Here is a 20767-nt window from a genome sequence, read left to right as displayed (position 1 = left end):
CAAAATTGCTAGAAAACTCAAACATTTATTTAATGTTAATTTGGACGAGTTAGTTTTAGGGTAATATAAATCCACATCGTATTGTCTGTGAATCAGCTATCAGAATCCAGCTGAGAATAGAAATCTCATTAAATATTGCATGGTAGAGCCAAAGGCCCCTGGATCACCCTGGAAGGGAGGGATGGGTGTTTTAACCTAAAGCATTTCAAAAAGACTGTATTATTTTTATAGAACTGACAGGTAGAGTTCAGGTCAGTGGAGATTATTGCATGTACTTATTGAAAAACAATCCTTTGTTGAATTAGGATTTACAGAGTCAAATTTTAGGGCATATATGGTATATATGGGACATGGTAGGTACAGCCAGTGAAACTGGATTCCATTTTTATCTGAGAAGAGAGGGTGAGTCTTGGCTTTGACGTTTAAAGAGGCCCACTTTACTAATGACGTCTCATAGAGCTTACAGATATTTTTAGCCTCACGTTAGGTCAAAACCTCTGAATTAATGTAGGGTTGCTGAATCAATTCTAGAAATCTATAGAACTTTCTCCATCTTAAATGTGTTATCTCTAGTGGAATGCTAAAATGTCTGCTCATAAAAAATAAATAAAACACCGTGTAAGCATTAATAGTCAAATTCAGCAGTTGCATGCAGTGAATTTCCATTCCAAAAAACATTATACCTTGAAGGAAAACATCCGAAGAAGCTTTGGGTTTGTAGACAGAAAAGAGAATCACATTTTTTTAATGAAAAAAGGAAGAAAAAAAAAAAAGAGAGACAAAATAAGATAAATTAAAAATACATTTTGAAAGCATAGCAAGTGAAATGAACTGAAATTGTAAACAAAGAAGGACAGTTCTGAGCTTGGAATAAAGCATATGCCTAAAGTTGGACAATGAAATTTGGTGATTGATTGCTAGTGAAATCTCCAGTAAATTAATCCACAGTGATCTAACTGCAAAGGCCAGTATTGTTCACGTGTGAGGAAGCTTTCTATTGCCCGTTTTCCCTGATCAGAAATACTGATTTCATTTTTCTAATTATCATCAAGGAGGCCTTACTAGGAGAGCCTTGACACAATGAACCCAAGGGCATATTAAATGGGAAAATGAAATTTCAGCTTCTCATTCACAGCTTGGGCTCTTGATAGTTCTGATACATCATCTAATTGGCTTAAAAGAGGGAAATGCATGAAGTTCTCAGGTAATTTCATTTTTGCAGGTTCTTCAATTCCCCTTCTCCTCTGCCGCCTTTTCTTCTGCCAGCTCATGACCCTGGCTTAAGGAATCCAAGTGTTTTGTATCTCTGCAACAAAATCCACTCCACAATAGAGAGGACCAGAGGGCTTTGTCCTAAGCCAGTCCTCACATCCCTGTTTCTACTGCCAGGTAATAATGCTGAGTGTCTGTAGAACCATCTTTGGGGGGGAAATGAAATAGCAAGTGAAGGAGGGGAAGAAAACAAAAAACACCACAACAAGGAAAATAAACTAAGGATAGAGAAAATGCAAAGGTAAAGAGAGGCAATACAGACAGAGAAAGAAAGGGCTGCATAAAGTCCAGTGAATATGGGCAATTAAAGATAACAGTTTCTTTTGCATTAATCATCAAGAATAATGATGCTTCTTCACCTGTTATATAATGTCTTACATTCAAATAAACACGTGCAATTTGTAGAATTTCACCTGGGTTTCTGGAGATGCATCAGGATGCAGTCTAGCATCAGCTAGATTCTGTGGTTATAATTCAGCTCCCCAAAGCCCGTGGGTCAGAAAGCTGGCCACTATCATGACCCTCATAGCCCTTAGAGCAGAAGACCAGGAAAGGCTATAAATTCAGGAGTTCCTTTGCCCCAGTATTGTAAGGAAATGGACTAATTTTCATGGGGCCTCCTATGAACCAAACACTGTGTTTAAGTGGGCAAACGGGTAGCTACATGCTCTTTTCAACATCCATAATAAAAGACAGTTGCTTCAGGCATTTATATTTATGCTTCATCAACTCTATTTAAATTTAGGTGGCAAGGTGAAGCCATCCTACCTGTCTCCAAGTCACTGAACTCAATCCAGGTTGGTAACTGTGTAAATCATCAACATCAACCCCCATCATCAACTATAATTGTAAAGTACTATGTAATGTTTTTTACATCCATTACCCCATTTATTCCTCACAGCAGCCTCATAAGATATGTCTTTTTTGTAATACTCATTTTATATATGAGAAAATAAAAAAGGGAGGCTAAAAAAATACATTTTAACTATAAAACCAATAGAAGTTCTCTGGCAATGCACACACACACACACACACACACACATTATTTGCAGCAGTGTGGTGATCCCTGAAACTTTAAGAACCTTGTGGCTTCCTATTGGAAATCATTGGATGAAAAATTTAAGTGAAAACATCAATAATTTAAAAATATTAGTTAAGAGGCAGAAAGATGAAAATCAATGAAACCTAAAATAACAAGCTACTAGAAGATGAATGCATTGTTCAGCCATGGTTATACTCCCAATGAAATAGAGAGAGCAAGAGTCTGCCTTAGTGAATCAGGTCTCTCCCAAGTAACTGATGACCTTAATGAATCCTTATGGCCTGGCCAAACCCACACAGTCCCTTTTCATCTTGCAGCCCAAAGTGTGGATAGACTGCAGACAGGCTAAGCAAGACCAAAACAAAACAAAACCAGGTGATCTCTGTGCATACAAATGTCAAAGGTCCCAATAAGAAATGATACATACAGGGTTTTTCTTCTTTTTGTCTTTGTCCTTGCTTGGTTTCCGGTTGCTGACAAAATAATGCAGGGTGCCGTACTCCACCAAAGCAGAGAAGACAAAGATGAAGCAAACAGATACGAAGAGATCCATTGCCGTGACATAGGAGACCTTGGGGAGCGACTTCCGGGCAATGGTGCTGAGGGTAGTCATCGTCAGGACAGTGGTAATGCCTGCAGGAAGACACAACAAAACAGATCATGTGACCACAGCAGCAAGGTGGATAACTGTCACTAATAAAACCAGACGTGTTTTGTGACTTCTGAGGAGCAACCTCAGTATTGGGAAAGGAGGTGTAACTCAGATTCATTCACTCAGTTCACAGATGTGTATTGCCCGCCTACTATGTATCATCTACCGTAGGTGCTGAGAAACGTGCTGAAAATGTGCTGAGAAATAAAATAGACATGGTCCCTGCCCACATGTCCCTCGTATTTCAGCGAAAGACACCACCATGGATCAAGTAAGCAAAGAAAAGTATAATTACAAATTATGGTACGTGCCATGCAGAAGAGCAGGGATGATGAGAACTTACTTAGATGGAAGGCCTCTTTGAGGAGGTGATATTTAAGGCGAAGCTTAAAAAATTAGAAGAAACCAACCTTTTGGCTATTAGCACTAAATAAATTAAAGGGAGGTTCTGAGGAAGGGAAACCTTACCTGTTTTTGAATTTTTAAAATACCTGGCTTCTGGGGATGGGCGGGGAAATCACGGTGATGCTGGGGAAATCGAAGTTCAATCATGCAGAGCATGCACAGGAGTTTGCATTTTATTCAAAGTGCAAGGAGAAGTCATTTAAAAGTATTAAATAGAGGAGGTGCGTTGTGTACGACTGACATGTTCTGATGGATAAATTCTTTAGAGGCTATTTGTGATAAAAATAGGTATCTCAGAAGTAATATCATAACTAATATTTACTGAAAACTTCCTCATGCCAGGCACTCTGATAAACATTTTATGTGCATTCTCTCTTTGAATCTTTACAGCAGATATTTTCATTTTGATTTTATAGTTGAGGAAAAGGAGGTGCAAAAGGACCAGTGCCATGTCAGACGGTAAAGTAGCAGAAGGATTTAAACACAAAAATTAAACGTCTGATTTCAAAACACTTCTTTTCCCCCTTGTGCAACAGTGCCCAAGCAAACAAGTCCTCCCCAATAATTGTTTAATAACAAAGAACAAAATTAAGACAACCTGTATGTATCTACAGGGGAAGGGTCAGGGGCTTACCTTCTGTAACAGCTATGTTAACTACAATAAAGGCAACACAGATTCAGTATCCGCATAGGTTATAGCTCCAGTTATAGGAACTTAAGTCACTTCAACAGTCTAAATTTCTGCATCTGTTAGTGATCGTGGAGTCATCCGTCTCCCTGTCTAGTCTATATACTTTGTGACAACAGATAAGAAATATATCTTGATGTCCATTGTAATCCCATAGTGAGTATAGTGCTAGGACTCAATAAATATCAAATGAATAAATAAAACAGTTGAAGAATAGTGTGTATATGAAAGACTAGAGACTCAACCTACATTGGAAAATAGGAATCCACATTGATGACTTGGGGGAGATAGATACTGTTCTGTGCAATTAAAACTAACACTTAAGAATCTCTTCCTTTGGCCAAGTACTATGTTAAGTACTTGTATAATTAATTATCCCACAAAATCCTCACAATGACGTAAGCAGTTATCCTTGAAAAAACCTGAGTACAGAAGGAATAAACTAGTTAAGTGATAGAGATGACATACAAGCCTAGCAAGTCTGACTTTAAACGCAATGCTCTGAACCACATTGCTGTATTTCCTCTCTATAAATAGGTCCATAATATGCAGGATGTTTTTGTTCTTAAGGCAGGTGGGTTAAAACTTTCAAGTGCACATACGAGTTATAATACATGCTTACTTTCAAACACTTTCCAATTTTGTTAAGGGTTTTCATGGTCTATCTTTGTTCTGGGAGCTATTGTAAATTCCTAATTTGGGATATGATGTAGATATGTGGGTCTTCCATGTTGTCATGATGGAAACATAAGAATGGGCAAGTTTCTCAATTACAAACTGGGGATGGTAGTGACTGGGGGAACTCCCTAAGGCTCTTGGGAAGACTCAATTGAATAAGGCACATAGAGTGACAATTCCTAGTAAAGTCTCAATAAATAGAAGGTGTTATTATCATTTATTTTAGAGAAGAAAGATCTACTTCTCAAACTAAAAAAAAGCTTCACTTAGGTTGTCTATACGTTAATTCATGTAGAAGTTTTTGATTATACCTAATCACAGCTGATGTTTTTGTGGGGGAATTTCAAAACTAAATTGGCACTTCGGTCTTCACATTCAGGCCTCAAACCACATATGACCTATGAGAAGTGAAAATGTCAGTATTCACAGTAGATACCATGGATAAGTTCACTTAAGACAATGTGGCCTCTCTCATGTTATTAGGCTACATGGCAGTTCATCACAGCCATGTAAAAGAAGAATCTTAAAAAAATGCTTCAAGATATTTTCAGGTCTGCCTGGAGCCACAGAGAAGAGAACAATGAAGAATAGACAAATGGTAGTTTTAAGTGATTTGCCAACCAACAACAAGATAGCCTGATGTGGTTTTTTCGTTTGTTTTTAATGTGGTTTTTAAGCCTAGTTTTGCTAAGCAAAGAAATTAGAGTTCTTTTACCTGAGATACATGAAAAAGATCCATAGCTTCTTTCCATTCCTCCAGCCTTGGCATGAAGTAAGCTCTTCAGGCATGTTACCTTACCTCATAACTTGGGTGAAAAATACCAATTCGTATTGTCCTTGTTTCAGCCATCATCCTTACATCATGATTAAACCTCACCAGCTACCACTTGTGTACCAAACTATACTCAAGTGTTACAAGTTCCAAAATGAATATTCCCCATTCTGTGGTGATCTGAGTTTAGAAAGCAGTCAGTCTCTGAGCCACATGGGTATATTTGTCTCACTCATCAAATAACTTGGCTCTCTAACTGTTCAATGGCAATAAACTTGAAGTTCACAGGTGTTTAATGTCATCTGGTTCAACTCTTGATTGTAAACACTGGAAAAGGCAATTGGACTCAGTGAAATCTAGGTCAGTGTTCTTAAACCTGATCACACATTAGAATCACCTGGGAAATTTTGTTTTTCTTTTAATCCTGACACCCAGCCCATGCTGTCAACAAACTAAATAAGCATCTCTTCAGGTTGGACTATGGCAGCTGTACTCTTAAAGGCCCCCTACTGAGTTAAATGTACAGTTAAATCTAAGAAGCACTGATCTAAAGAAGTGAGACAGCAAAGCTAAAACAGAGAAACCAGCTCAGCTCAGCACCCTACCTTTTCCCACAACTGGCCTTCAACAAGGTCTCACCCAGAGCAAATCTAGGTGTCAATCAGCCAAGGTGCAGATCTACTATCTGCTGGCTGTGTGACCTTGTAAATGTCATTTAACCTTACAGCACCTCTGCTTCCTTAGCTCTAAAAGTGTGATAATAACCTTTATTATCATTACAACTTCTACGTGAGGCTGTTGTGAAGAGTAGAAAAAGCATGGGGGCCATGTTGAAGATGCCTGACTTATAGTAAATGATCAACAAATAAGGGGAGCACCTACCTGCTATTTGCTTGGGGACCCGTCCCTCGTTCCTCAGCCCACTCACCTTGATCCCTTCTCCCACCATGGTCTTGTGCCAGTGAGCACTCATTGAATAAGTGGTGGAAATGAGCTACTAGAGTGGTCTTAAGAAGGATTTTGACCAGCAGGAACTAGACTTCAAGAGAATAGATTGATTTAAAATCCTTCCCTTAAAATATTTTTGGAATGGGTAGATTGGAATGAATGCATCAGTGCATTTTTTCCATCCATTCATAAGTGCATACATTCCTTGAATAATCACTGAAGTACCAGCCATGTGCCAGGCACTATAATGGGAGTGAAAAAGACATTTACATTCTGAGGTAACAGACATATAAGCGTGTAATGCAGTACACTACTCACAATCACAGGTAATAGTCCTCAAGTAATAGACTCAGCACATTTTGGGTTTGTCTTAGCATGTAGCATTAGACAGGACATTATAATTGTTAAGTAGAGCCTGTAACATAAAGTACCTCATATAACAGAAAAACTCAAAATAACTTTATTTTGAAACAGATGGGAGACTAAATTAGGTTTGGAGGAGAACAAAAATGCAAATGATGTCTTTTTTTCCCACTAATCATTTCTGCCCTCAGTTTTAATAACGTGGTACAGATCACTCTGTCAGAAAATGACTATAAATGCTAACATTTCTGAGGCCCTACTATGCCTTGTGAACTTTGCTTGGAATACCTGATTTCACCTAATAAAACCCCAGTTAGGTACAGGAAATGATATATGTTTCACATGTGAGTAAAATGTGATTTGTATATCCAAGGCCATACCATATGTGTGGGTTGAAATCCAGATTCTCTGGACTTCAAAATCCAAGCTCTTAACTATTACATGATACTGCCTCTCTAGTCAAAGAGTGAGCAAGAAATATGGTTCTAGTTTTCATACAGATGATAAAAGAGGACAGTGGTTTTATAATTCATTTTTCAGTAGTTTTAGTTAAGTCTTTAGGAAATTTTACGTAGTATGAGAATTTTATTCATGGGCCTAGCCTCCAATGTCCCTGTGAGTCTGTGGCTTTGTCGTAATCTACGTGAGTCCTCTTTCCTTTTGTGAGGAAAAAGATGTGAAACTCCAAGACAGATATCACCATATACAAGAGATTGAGCAAACTGCAAATAATATTAAAAGTGGAGGGAGGGGTCCCAGAATTTCACAGGTAATTATGTTTTCCCCAAAATAATCTTTTCAATGGTTCTTCTATAAGGAGCCAATTACTGTGTATGTCTTCAAATGTCACAATAATTATGCATGTTGAAATTAATCAATAGCCAGTAGTGTGCTAGTAAATGTGTAACAATTGATTCCCTAGAGAAAAGGTGCCCCTGATTTTTAGTGTTTGCCTATTTCCATGTTGTTAATATTTTCACCTTGGTTGATTTCACTACCAATGTGGCATCACTGAACACAACGTTGGGAAGAGATAAACACAATCAGCTCTCATGAGCTGGTGTGAGCAGCTCTAGTGTACTACTGCCCCGAGATCAAAACAAAAACATCTACTGAAAAGAAAAGGTTTCTTTTTTCCCCCCCAAGTTAATTTAAATTACTTAAAAACTTACTGAAGAAAGCCTATGGAGGTAATTTAGCAAAACAAAACTAGGAAACTTTATACACTGCTTCTTTTTTTTAATATGCTAATTTTCTTTAAAATGAAACAAATGGCATTTCTATGTAATTGATGACTGAATTAAAAGCAAGTCAGTTTTTAAAGGGGAATAAAGATTAGTCATATTTGGTACTTACCTTGGGACAGTACAACACAAAGAATTGTGTCTCACCTAAAGAAGTTCTGGCTGGAACAGCATCCTTATTGATCCAGAAAGACACCCAGGATAGGACAACGATGAGTGTGCAGGGGATGTAGGTCTGGATGGTGAAGTAGCCCATTCTTCTGCTCAGGTCAAAATAGACAGTCATGACCACATAATCCCCTGGAACAGAACAAAGATAGACCATGAAAACCCTTAACAAAATTGGAAAGTGTTTGAAAGTAAGCATGTATATAACTCGTATGTGCACTTGAAAGTTTTAACCCACCTGTCTTAAGAACAGAAACAACAAAAAGCAAACCCCAACCTGTACTGAATTCCGATCCTTTTAGAAGCAATGTGATTACTGATGGAAGGAAACTTTTTTTTTTTTTTTTTTTTGCGGTACTCGGGCCTCTCACTGCTGTGGCCACTCGCGCTGCGGAGCACAGGCTCCGGACGCGCAGGATCAGCGGCCACGGCTCATGGGCCCAGCCGCTCCGCGGCACGTGGGATCCTCCCGGACCGGGGCACGAACCTGCATCCCCAGCATCGGCAGGCGGACTCTCAACCACTGCGCCACCAGGGAAGCCCCCCGGAAGGAAACATTTTTGAGCACATTGCTGGTATTTTCTTCTTTCGTGTGATTTTTGACATTGCCTTCTCTGCCTACTTAATATACACAATGTGAAATTTTTTGTTTGGCGGAGAGGGAAAGAAACAGTGTTTCTGCTCTGTGCCTTTCTCACCTGCAGTGAATCCTAAGGTTTGTAACAATTTCCTCTTGTTCTCAGGACCTTTCTCCATACAAACCAGAGAGAAATATCCCGGTGCTTGGTACTAATAAATGACTGTTTTACTCAGTTTATAACCACATTTCTATGCTGAGACATTTTCTCATATTTCTGTTGAATCCTGTGATTTTCCTTCATAGCAGTTAACTTCAGTTTGTCATTTCTCATTCATTCGTGTGGTTATTTTTGTAATATCTGTCCCACCTATTAGACTTTATCTGCATGAGTCCACAGACTGTGCCTACTCTAGCCCATCACTGCCCTATCAGTACTTAGCATCCTGCTTGATTCCAAATAGGCATTCAGTAACATTTGTTGAGTAAATGATTAAATGAATGAATATATTTATATATTGAAATATAGAGAAAGAAACAAAAATCAAGAAGTTGTATTCTGGAACATTTGGGTTACAAAGGAGTTTATGTAAATAATACAGAGAGTAATCAAGGAATCCAAGAACGACCATATAGCTGTGCATGAGGACAATGTAATGTGACATAATCCCAAGTCTCTGATTCATTAAAATCATGATGCATGCATTGTTTTTAAACTTCCATGTCTTTCATTTTGTATGATTCCAAGTGAAATTTTAATTTTTGAAGTTAGAAAATATACTATAGAGACATATCCCAGTTACTATATATTTATGCTTCTTTATAGTACTGTTTGAGAACATCACTTTCAAAGACTCTATACGCTCTCCTAATGTGAGGCAAAACATGAGACCACTTTTCAAATGTTGCTTCTTTTTTCTTTACTAAATTGTGATTTGTCCTAAAATGCATGGACAATGAAATCCAAATCATGTGTTTTAGTTGAATTACTTGGCTTCATGTCTGTGTTTCTCTACTTACTTAGATGATTTAGATCTGATTCGAAAATAAGGCGCTTTAGAAGCTTCATGGGGAGAAGAGTGACTTAGCTCGGTGAATTTTTACTACCCATTCCACTGCTTCCTTGCCCCTCTCAAGCTTCACTCCACACCCTTCTAAGCTGCTGAGATAGAAAACCCTTCACTGGGTACTCTTCAAGGGAGTAAAGACTCCTCTAACCCTGCAGTGTTTCCTAAGTGGGGTTATGAATACATCCTAATACTGCCCTTCGGTGGACTGATGGACTGTCACTTGTCTAATTCAGTATCCTGGTTAAGGCAACATTAGTGACCCAGACACTAATTAGGGAATTAGGCTCCCATGGGAATATTGGTTCCCTGTCCAAGAGCAGTGATTAGCCATTATTTAGCAATTATCCCTGAAAAGTTAAAGGTAGGAATTTTCTTATTGAGCATAACTAGATTTTGGTTAGTTCCCTGAGATGATGCTTCTCTGTGTTGATTTATTTGGACATAAGCTATTTAAAGTCATAGCATTTCATAAATTTATTTGGTCTTTGTTTTTGTTCTAATTTAGAACATAACAGACGCAGGCGATGATTGAGGAATAAAGACATTTAACTTGAGATGATCCCTATTAATATCTATCTTTTTCTTTCCTGTTTCTTTGATCACAATACCAGAGGCGAATTCAAGTTTCTTATTCTACATAGGAAACACAAAGAAAGAGACGTTTTCTTTTTAAATACTAATATTCAGGGGCACTTTTTCTCCCTATTTTCCAAGTCCTTGAGAATACTCTGCGTATTTTAAACATGTTTTTAAATGAAACTTTATGAATTATAGTATTTTAGATAAATCTAGACAATTTTAGTAACTCCTTTTTTACTCCTTTATCATGTAAGTGAATGAGAATCTACACTTTGGCATTAATGATCTGACTCTTTTTAAAGGTGAACTTTAATTTTGCCTCAAATGAACAGATAATTATCTCAATTTAATTCTCCACTTCCCTTCAGGTCAGAATCTAAACTTCTACAGCCTATTTATCTATCAATTTCTATTTTAAGGTAATAGCTTCTGAGCATCTTTCATCTTTGCCAGCAAATCCAAAGCCTTTCTGTCACTAGATTATGGATTCAAACTTGGGAACAGGCCATTTAAAAGCAAGGCAGCTTCACAGTGACAGCCTGATGCCTGTCATATCTAAGGCTCTATCACTTTTTGTATTTTTAAAAACTCTGGCTGAGAACCCTATAAAATCAAATCTCTTGAAAGTGCCACATCAGTGATTTCCCCAAGCCCAAAAGGATTAAAGTCAAAGGTGGTTATTTCAGCCACTTCAAATTTATTCTATTGATTATTCTAACATATGATATTTAAAGTCATAGCATTTTATAAATTAGTTTGGTTCCCTGTTTTTGTCCTAATTTAGAACACACAGAGGCTATGACTGAGTAGAGAAGACATATAAGTTGAATAACACCCATTAATGTTCAGTTTTTATTTTTTGTAAGATTCTTATGTCTAGTTTTAGGAAGACAGAAACATTAGTGAATAATGAACTTCAGTTATTATTTTTTTAGTTGTGATGTTAACCATTTGAAAGCTTTAAAATTCAGATTTATTGGAGAGTTTAGGCTCTTATTTCATACATGAAGCTATCTCCTCTTAAAAACTTAAAGAGTCCATGATAGAGACATCTTCCCCTCCAGTGAATGCCGGAAATAACTATTTTCTATTTACCAGGAAGGAGGACCTACTATGTGCAGACACGGGGCTGTATGGTTTGCAAATATTATCTTTAAACCTCCTAAACGTTTTGTCAGGATGCTGAAAAAACTAAAACCACTTTGTTCCTCTTCCAAGTTTCTTACTCTACTTAAATATAGTTGAATAGAGCATATATTCCCCACCAGGTTAAGTTGAAGGCATAATTAGTGTTAATATTCTCTTCCTTACATTCCTTTCTCTAGTCTCTTTTTTATTTGTCAACAAATATTTTTAATCATTTTTATGTAAAGAGCACTATATAAGGTAATGTGGAGATACAGACCGATGGAATCTCACAGACTGATTCTAAATTAAATGGATTAAATGAGAATAAGATTATTTTGTCTCTGACTACAACTCAGAGAGACAGAGAGAGAGATGTGTTGAGACAATGCAGCAGATCTTCCTTTATCAATCCTCATTGAATCTGAGGCATAATTCCACAGGGCTGGTATTGACCACAGGCAGGCAGGAGAGTTTGTTGGCTACAACTTCATTTAGGAAAAGTGTTTTCTGAAATTAGATCTGTACCTCACCTAACACACAACAATAAATTTAAGATCTACTGAAGATTCAAATTTAAGCATGAATATAAATACTACATAAGGAAAAAATATAATAGAACATCTTCATAACCTTAGTGTGGAAAAGGCTTTGTCAAGTACACCATAAAACAAACATAAAGGAGAAAAAAATTACAGGTTTACCATGTAAAACTTAGAACTTCTGTATTATAGGTATTTTTCCTTTAAATCATTTTAGAAGGCAAAATACCACATTTGAATAAAATATTTCCCAAATAAATAAGAAATCAAAGGCTAATATCACTGATACATAAGTAATGCTCTTAATTATTGAGAAAGAGATCCACATTTTTAACTAGGCTGAAAAAAATGAATGGACAATTCATAGATACTAAATACAAGAAAAGATTCTCAACTTCAGTAGTGATCAGTGAAATGCAAAGTCACATCATAGTATTTCATTTTTAGCCTATCATATCAGGGAAAAAAATAAACTGGTCATTTCTAGTACTGACAAAACATGGACAGAGAACAGAGCTACACACTCTTGGTAGGGGTGTACACTGACGTAAGCTGGAAGGTAATCTGGAAGCACATAATATATTTTACTTCTAGATATTTGGAATAAACACTGCAAAAAAAATGTTTATTAAATATTGCCTTTCAGTTGGCACCAAGTTGTTTTCAAGATTTGCTCCGTGCCCAAAAGTATGAGTAGAATACCCAGTCCTTGGGCAGAATCCCAATCCCTGACCTTATGCACCTAGAGCATTGTGGGAGAGGAAAGCCTTTCAAATTCAATCAGCTGCTAACATCTATGCATGTCACTCCCAAGTGTTTGTGCATCTGTCACTTGCCAACCATTCCCAGTCATGGCTTAGGCTCTCAGCTCTTCTGGAATTACATTCAACGTTTTTCCGGCAACTAGGTCCTTGGAGGTCAAGAGAGGGCAAAATAGCTAAACTGTAATCCTTGCCATGAGGGAGTCCTCAGGCTAAGAAAGACATATGAATATAGTGTCACTACTCCAAGGCACACGGACTCTAATAAAACACACAGATGCTAATTTATCTTACATACCCTGATTAGATGAAGTTTCTGGCAAGCACATTTTTGAAAGTTCTGCTTAAATGTCAATCTTCCCAAACCTTTAGAGATCCATGCTTCTCTTCACAGAAAGTCCAAACTCCTTAGTGTGGCATGCAAGGCTGTCTGTAATTTGAATTTAATCTAGGTTTCTCTCCCTCTCATTATTCCCTTCATGTTCTCTAAGCCCTACACAAAGTAAATATTTTCATTTCATGCTTCTATGGTTTTCCTGTCTTTATTCTTCCTGGCATCATATCTCTCCCAGATTCCCAACTTATCTCTTCAATCCTTTTCCTCATTCCAACCTTCCAGCCGCCCCCAACACCAGCACACCCTACACACATATACCCCGTACTGTGACTAGACCTGTGCTAAGTGGTAGCCATCTTAAGTAAAATTGAAAACTAAAAAAAATTTTAAATTCTATTTCCTCAGTTGATCAAGCCACACTTCAAGTGCTTAACAGCTATTTATATATTTATATATAAAATTATAAAAGTTACTAAATTATAGAAAGCTCAATTGGACAGTGCTGGTCTAAGCTAATCTTTCTAGAATGCATTTATGCTCATGCCATTCCCTTCAAGTTTTTCAGAATAAAATCCATTCCACTCAACACGTGATTCTAGTCCATTTTGCCCTGGTCCACAATGAACCATCCCAGCTGTGTCTCACACCATTTGTAATCTCTCCATTTTATGCCCACCCAACCTGATTTACCTTCTGCTCTCCCGAGGGGTCCTGTTCATTCTTTTGTCCTCATTTGCCTATGTTGCCTCCAATTTCTGAAATACTTTCCACACCTCCAATCATGTCATATACATATACCTCCAAACCCTTCCACTGTTGTCCATTGATATCAGGACACATTAAAAGTCTTTAACTTGTCCTGTAAGACTTCGTGTCGTCTTTTCCCTGACTATTCTCCAGCTTCATCTTATATAGTATTTCTTTACACTCCAGCTGGGGTTCTTGCAGTTCCTTAAATGCTCTCTGCTACCTCTCACGTTAGGGTCTTTTCACATGCTGATTCCCTCAGCTCAAAGTCTAATATCCCCATCTCTACTTAACTCCATTCTTTCTTCAGATGCCAATTAATGTATCCCATCATCAGAGAAGCCATTATTCGATCAGATGTTCTCAGTAAGATCTCATAGCACCACATGACTGTCATAGAGCTGATCTTAATTGGAAGTATATGATTGGTATGAATATTGAATTACATTTTAGACTATAATTAACCCATGGGCTCCATGACAGAAGTAGCTATAGCTACTTAGCTCACTATTTCATTCTCAGCATCTAGTACAGTGCCTGGTACACAGAAGGAATTCAACAATTATTTGTTAAATGAATAAATGCTGTAGCTCAGATGGCCATGAAAAAAAATTCCAGATGAACTATACACCCAAAGCATTTAAGACCAAGGCAGAGATCAACATGGGCTTTTAAAATATTAAACGTTACTTTAGAAATTATTGCTTCTGGAAATATTTTTTACTGGATACCTTGCTGAACTTAATCCCCAAAGATGTGGATATAAGGACACAGTGAGCTGTTAGTAGTCTTAGCTGCTTGCCAAGAAGAAAAAAAAGAAGAAAAATCAGCTGCATCAGAGTGGCTACACCATTCTGGCTTATTAAAGAATCGATTGGTGATTTGAGCGTCTCAGCTAGATGCAATTAGGGAAGGAAGAGGACAAAGGGCTGAAAAAGCCATCACAGTCTTCCACATTAAGTCTAATACGTGTGCTTTCATTTCAAAACTTCACCATTATTATTTCATCTGTTATTTGTTCAAGCTCATATGGTAATGAAAAAAGAACAAAATAGCAATTGGGGAGAATACAATGAAAAATAAAAAGTGTAATTTATAATTATTTTCCAGGCTAAATCTATCTTTTCAAGACTCCCTGTGACTGTCTGCACTGAGGAGAGGGAGCACAGATTTGTCTTGAGGAACAGGAGCTGCTTCAAGTTAGAAGCCAAGGTGGAGTCCAGAATTCCTGCAAGGGTGACTTGTTGGGGTTTAGCTGTTAGAAAATGGGGAGTGAGGGAAGCAGGCAAGGGCAGCAGAAAAAAGCTAAGCATGGATTTGCTTCAGCCTGAGGAGGAGAGCTTCCAGGAGGTTCTGGAACAAACTGCGCCACAGAGTTAGTCCCACCCTGAGGCCAGAGCAGCAGTCATTTGTACTCCACAGGCTAAGGTGGGGTGGTCTTAATCTCCTAGTTCATATGGCTCTAGGCTGGTCAAAGGCAGTTCTCCAGAGAAGCGGACAGTCATGAGCTGCTAGCAGCCAACCCTCGCAGCACCCGAGCAATGGGCGCACCAGCTCAGAAAAGGTAATGGGAAGGAGGGGACATCAAAAGTGTCCACTGCAAGGACTGTGGTGTCAGGCTGGGTTCAAAAGGTCTAGTCCTGTCACTCACTGGTTGTATGATTTTAGGCAAGTGCCTTAACTCTCTTCCTTATCTGTAAAGTAGGGATGATAAGAGAATATACCTCATAGGGTTATCATGACCATAAAAAGAGTTAAGATATATAACGTGCCTGGTAAATTCCTGGCACACAGTAAAAGGCCTATTAATGTCAGTTATGATTACAAAGTAGTGTAACCCACGGAATACAATTAACACCATTCTGGCACATACAAGCATAGAAGTGCTACTAAACATTCAAAAGAGAATTAAAGTTAGAAAGGGTCCTAGCGTTTATATCAATCAAGTCTATCCTCTTCAAGGTTAAACAATTGAAACCCATTGAAAAAGACAGGTGTTTTATCCAAGGACACAGAGTGGCAGACCCAAGACTCCCGCCTCCCAAACCAGCACTCCTTTTGTAGTAAACAGCCTGCCCATTTTGAGCCAGTGGTAAGGATCGGAGATAAAGCAAAAAAGCAGAGAGTTGAGCAATTACTGAATGGGGTTAATATAGAAAGCTGGTATGGATGACTGGGGGCCCCAATCATAACAAGAAAAAATCCTCTCATTTGTTCTTAAACCTTATATAATAGACCTGTTACTTTTAGGAGGATTGAAATTCATTTGTCTAGAATGCCAGCCTAACAACCATTCTAGAATTTTCCTCTTGGAGAACAGCTCTAGATGAAAGGAAATTCAATATTGGCAAAGCCTCCAGATAGTGGTTTTCTCTAGGTTCAAACAGGACCTAGGTATTTGCTAAGATCTCAGTTCTCTGCACTCTTTCCTGGAACACTCTCTTTTTTTTTTTTTTTTTTTTTGCGGTACATGGGCCTCTCCCACTGCGGAGCACAGGCTCCGGACGCGCAGGCCCAGCGGCCATGGCTCATGGACCCAGCCGCTCCGCGGCATGTGGGATCCTCCTGGACCGGGGCACGAACCCGTGTCCCCTGCATCGGCAGGAGGACTCTCAACCACTGCGCCACCAGGGAGGCCCTAGAACGCTCTTTTTATTAGTGTAATAGCTTCTCTTCCTTACCCTCTGAAAAAGCCACCACTGATTCTTAGCTCAACGAGGCTTTTGTAATTTTGAGCCCATCATCAAATTCCCACACTGTAGCAAATGAATCCACCTTGGGATTTATATAAATAAAACAACTCTGGCTCAGAAATCTAAAGGTGAAGATACAAATGAATGCATTTGCTACTTTGATCCATTCAAAAGAAACGCAACGTCCCAGTGTATTTAAACTTAACAAACATCTGACAAACATCTGACTAGATACTAAAACGTGTTTTACATAAGGGCAGAGTAGTTCACTGTAGTGGAAAATATACAGGATCCAGTCTGAGAATTCAAGTATTAGTGATGTCATTAACAAGGTGCAGGGATTTGGGTAAATTGTTCAAATTCTCCCAGTAAAATAGGGATAATCACACCTATCACTAGGGCTGTGGTGAAAAACCATATTTTCTAATGGTAGGGAACGTGTTTTGTCACATTTCAGAGACAGTGTATAGATGAGTGGTACATGCAGCTTCCTGTTCAGTGATTTTTGTTGTTGTTAGCCTCTGTTAAAAGGCTACCTGCAACTGTCAGGAACAATAGTTAAGAAGTCAGCCTTGTTCTTGTTTATATGAACATATTTTAATATAGTTCACAAATTTATGTCACAAAAGTTGCATATTCTTTTCTATTCAACTTGAACTCTGAAGTACAGACTAATTACATAGCAACATGGCTTGGTATTGAAAGGTAACAAAATATCCTTTTATGTGTGGTTACTCCTTATGTAGCATATTACAGTGATACCACCAGATCTCACAATGTTTCTCTTTGAGAAGTCTCATTTCAGGTAAAATTTTAAAATGTGAATTCATATTCCACTTAGTTCTCCTGGCTTCAAGTTGCTGACTGGAAATATTTTTAATAGCTCAGAAAAGAGATACCAATAAGAAACACACACCATACTAGAGTAATATCTGTCTGTCAACTTTGATAAGAAAATTAGACTGGCTTAATGGAGGTATCAGTGAAAATCTGAGAAATCCTGAGAAAGATAGCAGTCATTTACTTCCAGTCAACCTGAGGTACTTGCTAGCTGGGGAAAGACTTTATGCTCCTTGTAATTAGAAATTTCAATTGATTTGTCACAGTTATCATCCCAGGGCTACAGAAAAGTGACCAATATGTTATATTTTGCCATTCTGGCATAGAAATGATGAGACTGTACTCCTTAGGAGACGAGTAGAAATCCCAGGCATCATCTTTGGAAAGAAGCAAGACTTCCCAGTAGGAAAAGGCATGGTTCATAGTTCAGCCCCTGGAAAATGAAGTCTTTAGGCATAAGCAGCCACAGGCTTTCATCATCTCTCATTTTTTCCTGACCTATTAAATAGGAATTTCCACCCTTTCAGAAGTACTGGATAGAAAACATTGCCCGCTGACTTCTTCCCAATTTATTCATTCTGTGTTATCTGATTGATGAAATTGGCACAGTTAGCCAATTTCCTTACTTGTGTTTCCTTATTAGATGGATCTGACAGTCACTTGTGTCTGTTCTCCATTTGGTTAGCTCTCCTAAGTCAAACCATGGACTAATTTTTAGAGGTTAATCTAGAGCTTTATCTCACTTAGTCCCTGCTACAGGGACTCAGTGGGAGCCAGCCAGTTAAGCAAGTATGTTGGTCTTGCACACCCAACTCTCCTTTGAGTTGGTTAATACCAAAGATTAGATTTGGATGAGCTACAGTAAGAATCCCAACTCTGACTACAAATTTATCCTCTAAACCAATGCTACCAGCAATGAAGATGATATTTGAACTCTGTTGAATTTATGAATGCATCTCACAAATGGTTTCAAAGTCAGGAGACAAAGAGAAATATTATTAGTAATTGTACACCTCAAAACCCAGAAAACTCTTCTGGAGAAATAAGCATATTAGCAAAAATACTTTATTTTCTCATTTTTTTTTTCACTCTTTCAATGGGCCTGGCATAACTTTGCCTTTGAAGGCAGACGTGCTTAGTCTAACCCAGGCACTGACATTTGCTTAAAAAAAAGACACCACAGAGGTTGAGAAACCTAATGTTACCAGAACACCAAGCTTTCTAAAGTGACTTTGAAAGCAGCTGGAAAAAGAACATCCGAATTCAGGCAACTGCAGGCAATCATTGCAAAAGGTCAGATCACAAAATGTTCACAAAGATGTCAAATCACTCCTAGGGATACTCTGCACAATTGTAGGCTTAAAAACTTGATCTCACTTGCTCTTTGCTCTATGCCCAAGCATTCCATTTTAAAGGTTTGTTTTTTGTTTGTTTGTCTTGTTTCATTTTGTTTTCCTTCCTGCTGGAATTCTTTCACCCAGGAAGTTGTGCATTTTGTGATATTCAAGGTAGTTTTTAAGATGTCTGTCAAAAGTCATTACTACCGTAAAATATATCAACTACATCATAAATTATATCTACTACATAGAGTTGGTTCTAGAAAAGCACTGCGACTCACAGTCAGTGCGTGGGTTCTAATTCCTGTCTGGCTATGATCTTGTTGTGTGATCTTGGGTAAATCTCTTTCTCCTCTTTTGTATTCTTTACAAAATATGACTAATTTAATTAGATAACAGACCTTGTGGAAATCCTATACCAAATGTTAAATATTATTTTAATATTGAAAAGTTATTATTAGTGATGTTATTGAAATCTGCATATTTGAAATATATGTCCAGATTTCACCAATGGGAGTTTTAAAATTTATTAAAAAAAAAAAAAAAGGAATGAGACATTTAACCAAAAAAAAAAAGAAAAAAACACTAGCTATTTCTTCGTTGGACACGCATTTGCTCCATAACCTTGAGCCGATTATTTAATGTCCGTTGTCTCGGTTTTTCGTCACGTGGAAAAATGCAGATGATAGTCACCCTTACATCACAGAGTTGTGATGGGGATTAAGCAGAATGATTCCTGCAGAGCGTTTACAACATAGACTGAGACACAGTAGGTGCTTAATATGTGTTCCTGAATGTTATGACCATTTCTTTCCTTTTAAAATGTCTTTACGTAAGTCAGACATATGTATGACCTTGAGAATTTAGTTGTGTATAGAGCTTTTCATATTGATTTATATTTACAATAAATATTTCTATTTTTCTCCACCTGTCAGAAAATCAAAAGCTTAATCTCATTCTCTCCTCCTCTGGTTTTAAACCTAAAGATTCTATAGCTCTACACCTGACAGGACCTCGCCTTTTGCTCTGTAACGGCCACTTGGGGTAAAAGAAAAGAGAGCAGAATAACCCATTCTCTTCCTTCCCCTGAGAAGACTCCATTACAGACAAAAGCATGAGAAGGCCACAGTGCAGCCGTGAGAGCAGAAGCCTCCCTATTTGTGGGCAGCAGGCCTTGTGCTTGAGGTGTGAGTCTTCGCAAACTCAAGAGTCCACCTCAGAGCTGGCGAGACGACATCTGTCCTGCCTCTACTTCACTGGTAGCACAATCGCTTCCTTCTATCCACCAAAACACCCCTGTAGTGGACTTGCTTGTGTAATAAATGAAAACAATATGAAAACTTGAAAAATGTGGGCAACCACATCCACTTTCAGATTATATTTGGGATTCAAACCTCAGGGCTGTCTTGGTTTTCAATTTTTATGTCCAAGAATGAATTCTAGCATCAATGTGTTTGCCACATAGAGTGTTGTGTCTCTTTCATTTTGTACAGGACAGTCTAGACCAGGGGGTTGATGCTCAGCATTCTCTGTCCACAGGGAAGATGAGGATTTTGTTTTTGAGCAAAATGGGCCTCTATGAGCGGCTGTTCTGAGAGGACGATCATGTGAGTTGTAGTATGCAGCATTTGCTTTCTATCTGACTTCTGCTATGGCAGGAGTGATGTAGGAGATTATCAAAAGCCTTCCAAATCCATGTGTTGTGGTTTTTTTTTTGAGTTGGCACTTGCTTTATTTTCACAGATGGTATTCTGTGTCTAATCAGCGTCAAGAACAATGGTGTAATGCTCTGCTCACCAAAACTGAAAGTGTCTTTGGCCTCATTACATAGGGAGTTTTTAATGCTTTCATTGCTGAATTAGAATTTGGATTTGATCCTACAGTGTCAGAGCTAAAAGAGAGTTTAGAGATCAGGCCAGTTTCTTCA

The 20767-nt window shown here is 38.1% G+C and overlaps 1 protein-coding gene and 1 long non-coding RNA gene across 3 annotated transcripts in view; one reads left to right on the top strand and one right to left on the bottom strand.

The window, feature by feature from the left end:
* The window catches only part of GABRG2 (gamma-aminobutyric acid type A receptor gamma2 subunit), a 117711-nt gene that overhangs the window by 3207 nt on the left and 93737 nt on the right, over positions 1-20767 (bottom strand). The window contains exons 7-9 of one of the 2 annotated variants that reach the window (XM_029217442.1): positions 8212-8364; positions 2742-2947; positions 684-707 (exon numbers count right to left, since the gene is read on the bottom strand). In XM_029217442.1, the coding sequence (XP_029073275.1) occupies positions 684-707; positions 2742-2947; positions 8212-8364 (383 nt within the window). The remainder of the gene's footprint in view (positions 1-683; positions 708-2741; positions 2948-8211; positions 8365-20767) is intronic. The other variant, XM_029217443.1, reaches the window with a different exon arrangement.
* LOC114892471 lies at positions 1242-3179 on the top strand. Its single transcript, XR_003792736.1, has 3 exons — positions 1242-1389; positions 2018-2069; positions 2805-3179. It is a non-coding gene; the product is annotated as an uncharacterized LOC114892471 (long non-coding RNA).

The sequence above is a fragment of the Monodon monoceros genome, unplaced genomic scaffold (assembly GCF_005190385.1).
Source record: "Monodon monoceros isolate NGI ecotype Baffin Bay Population unplaced genomic scaffold, NGI_Narwhal_1 Super_Scaffold_12, whole genome shotgun sequence".
In the NCBI taxonomy this organism is placed as follows: Eukaryota; Metazoa; Chordata; class Mammalia; order Artiodactyla; family Monodontidae; genus Monodon; species Monodon monoceros.
Note: the sequence above shows the minus strand (reverse complement) of the source record. Positions and strands in the feature narration are given on the sequence as shown.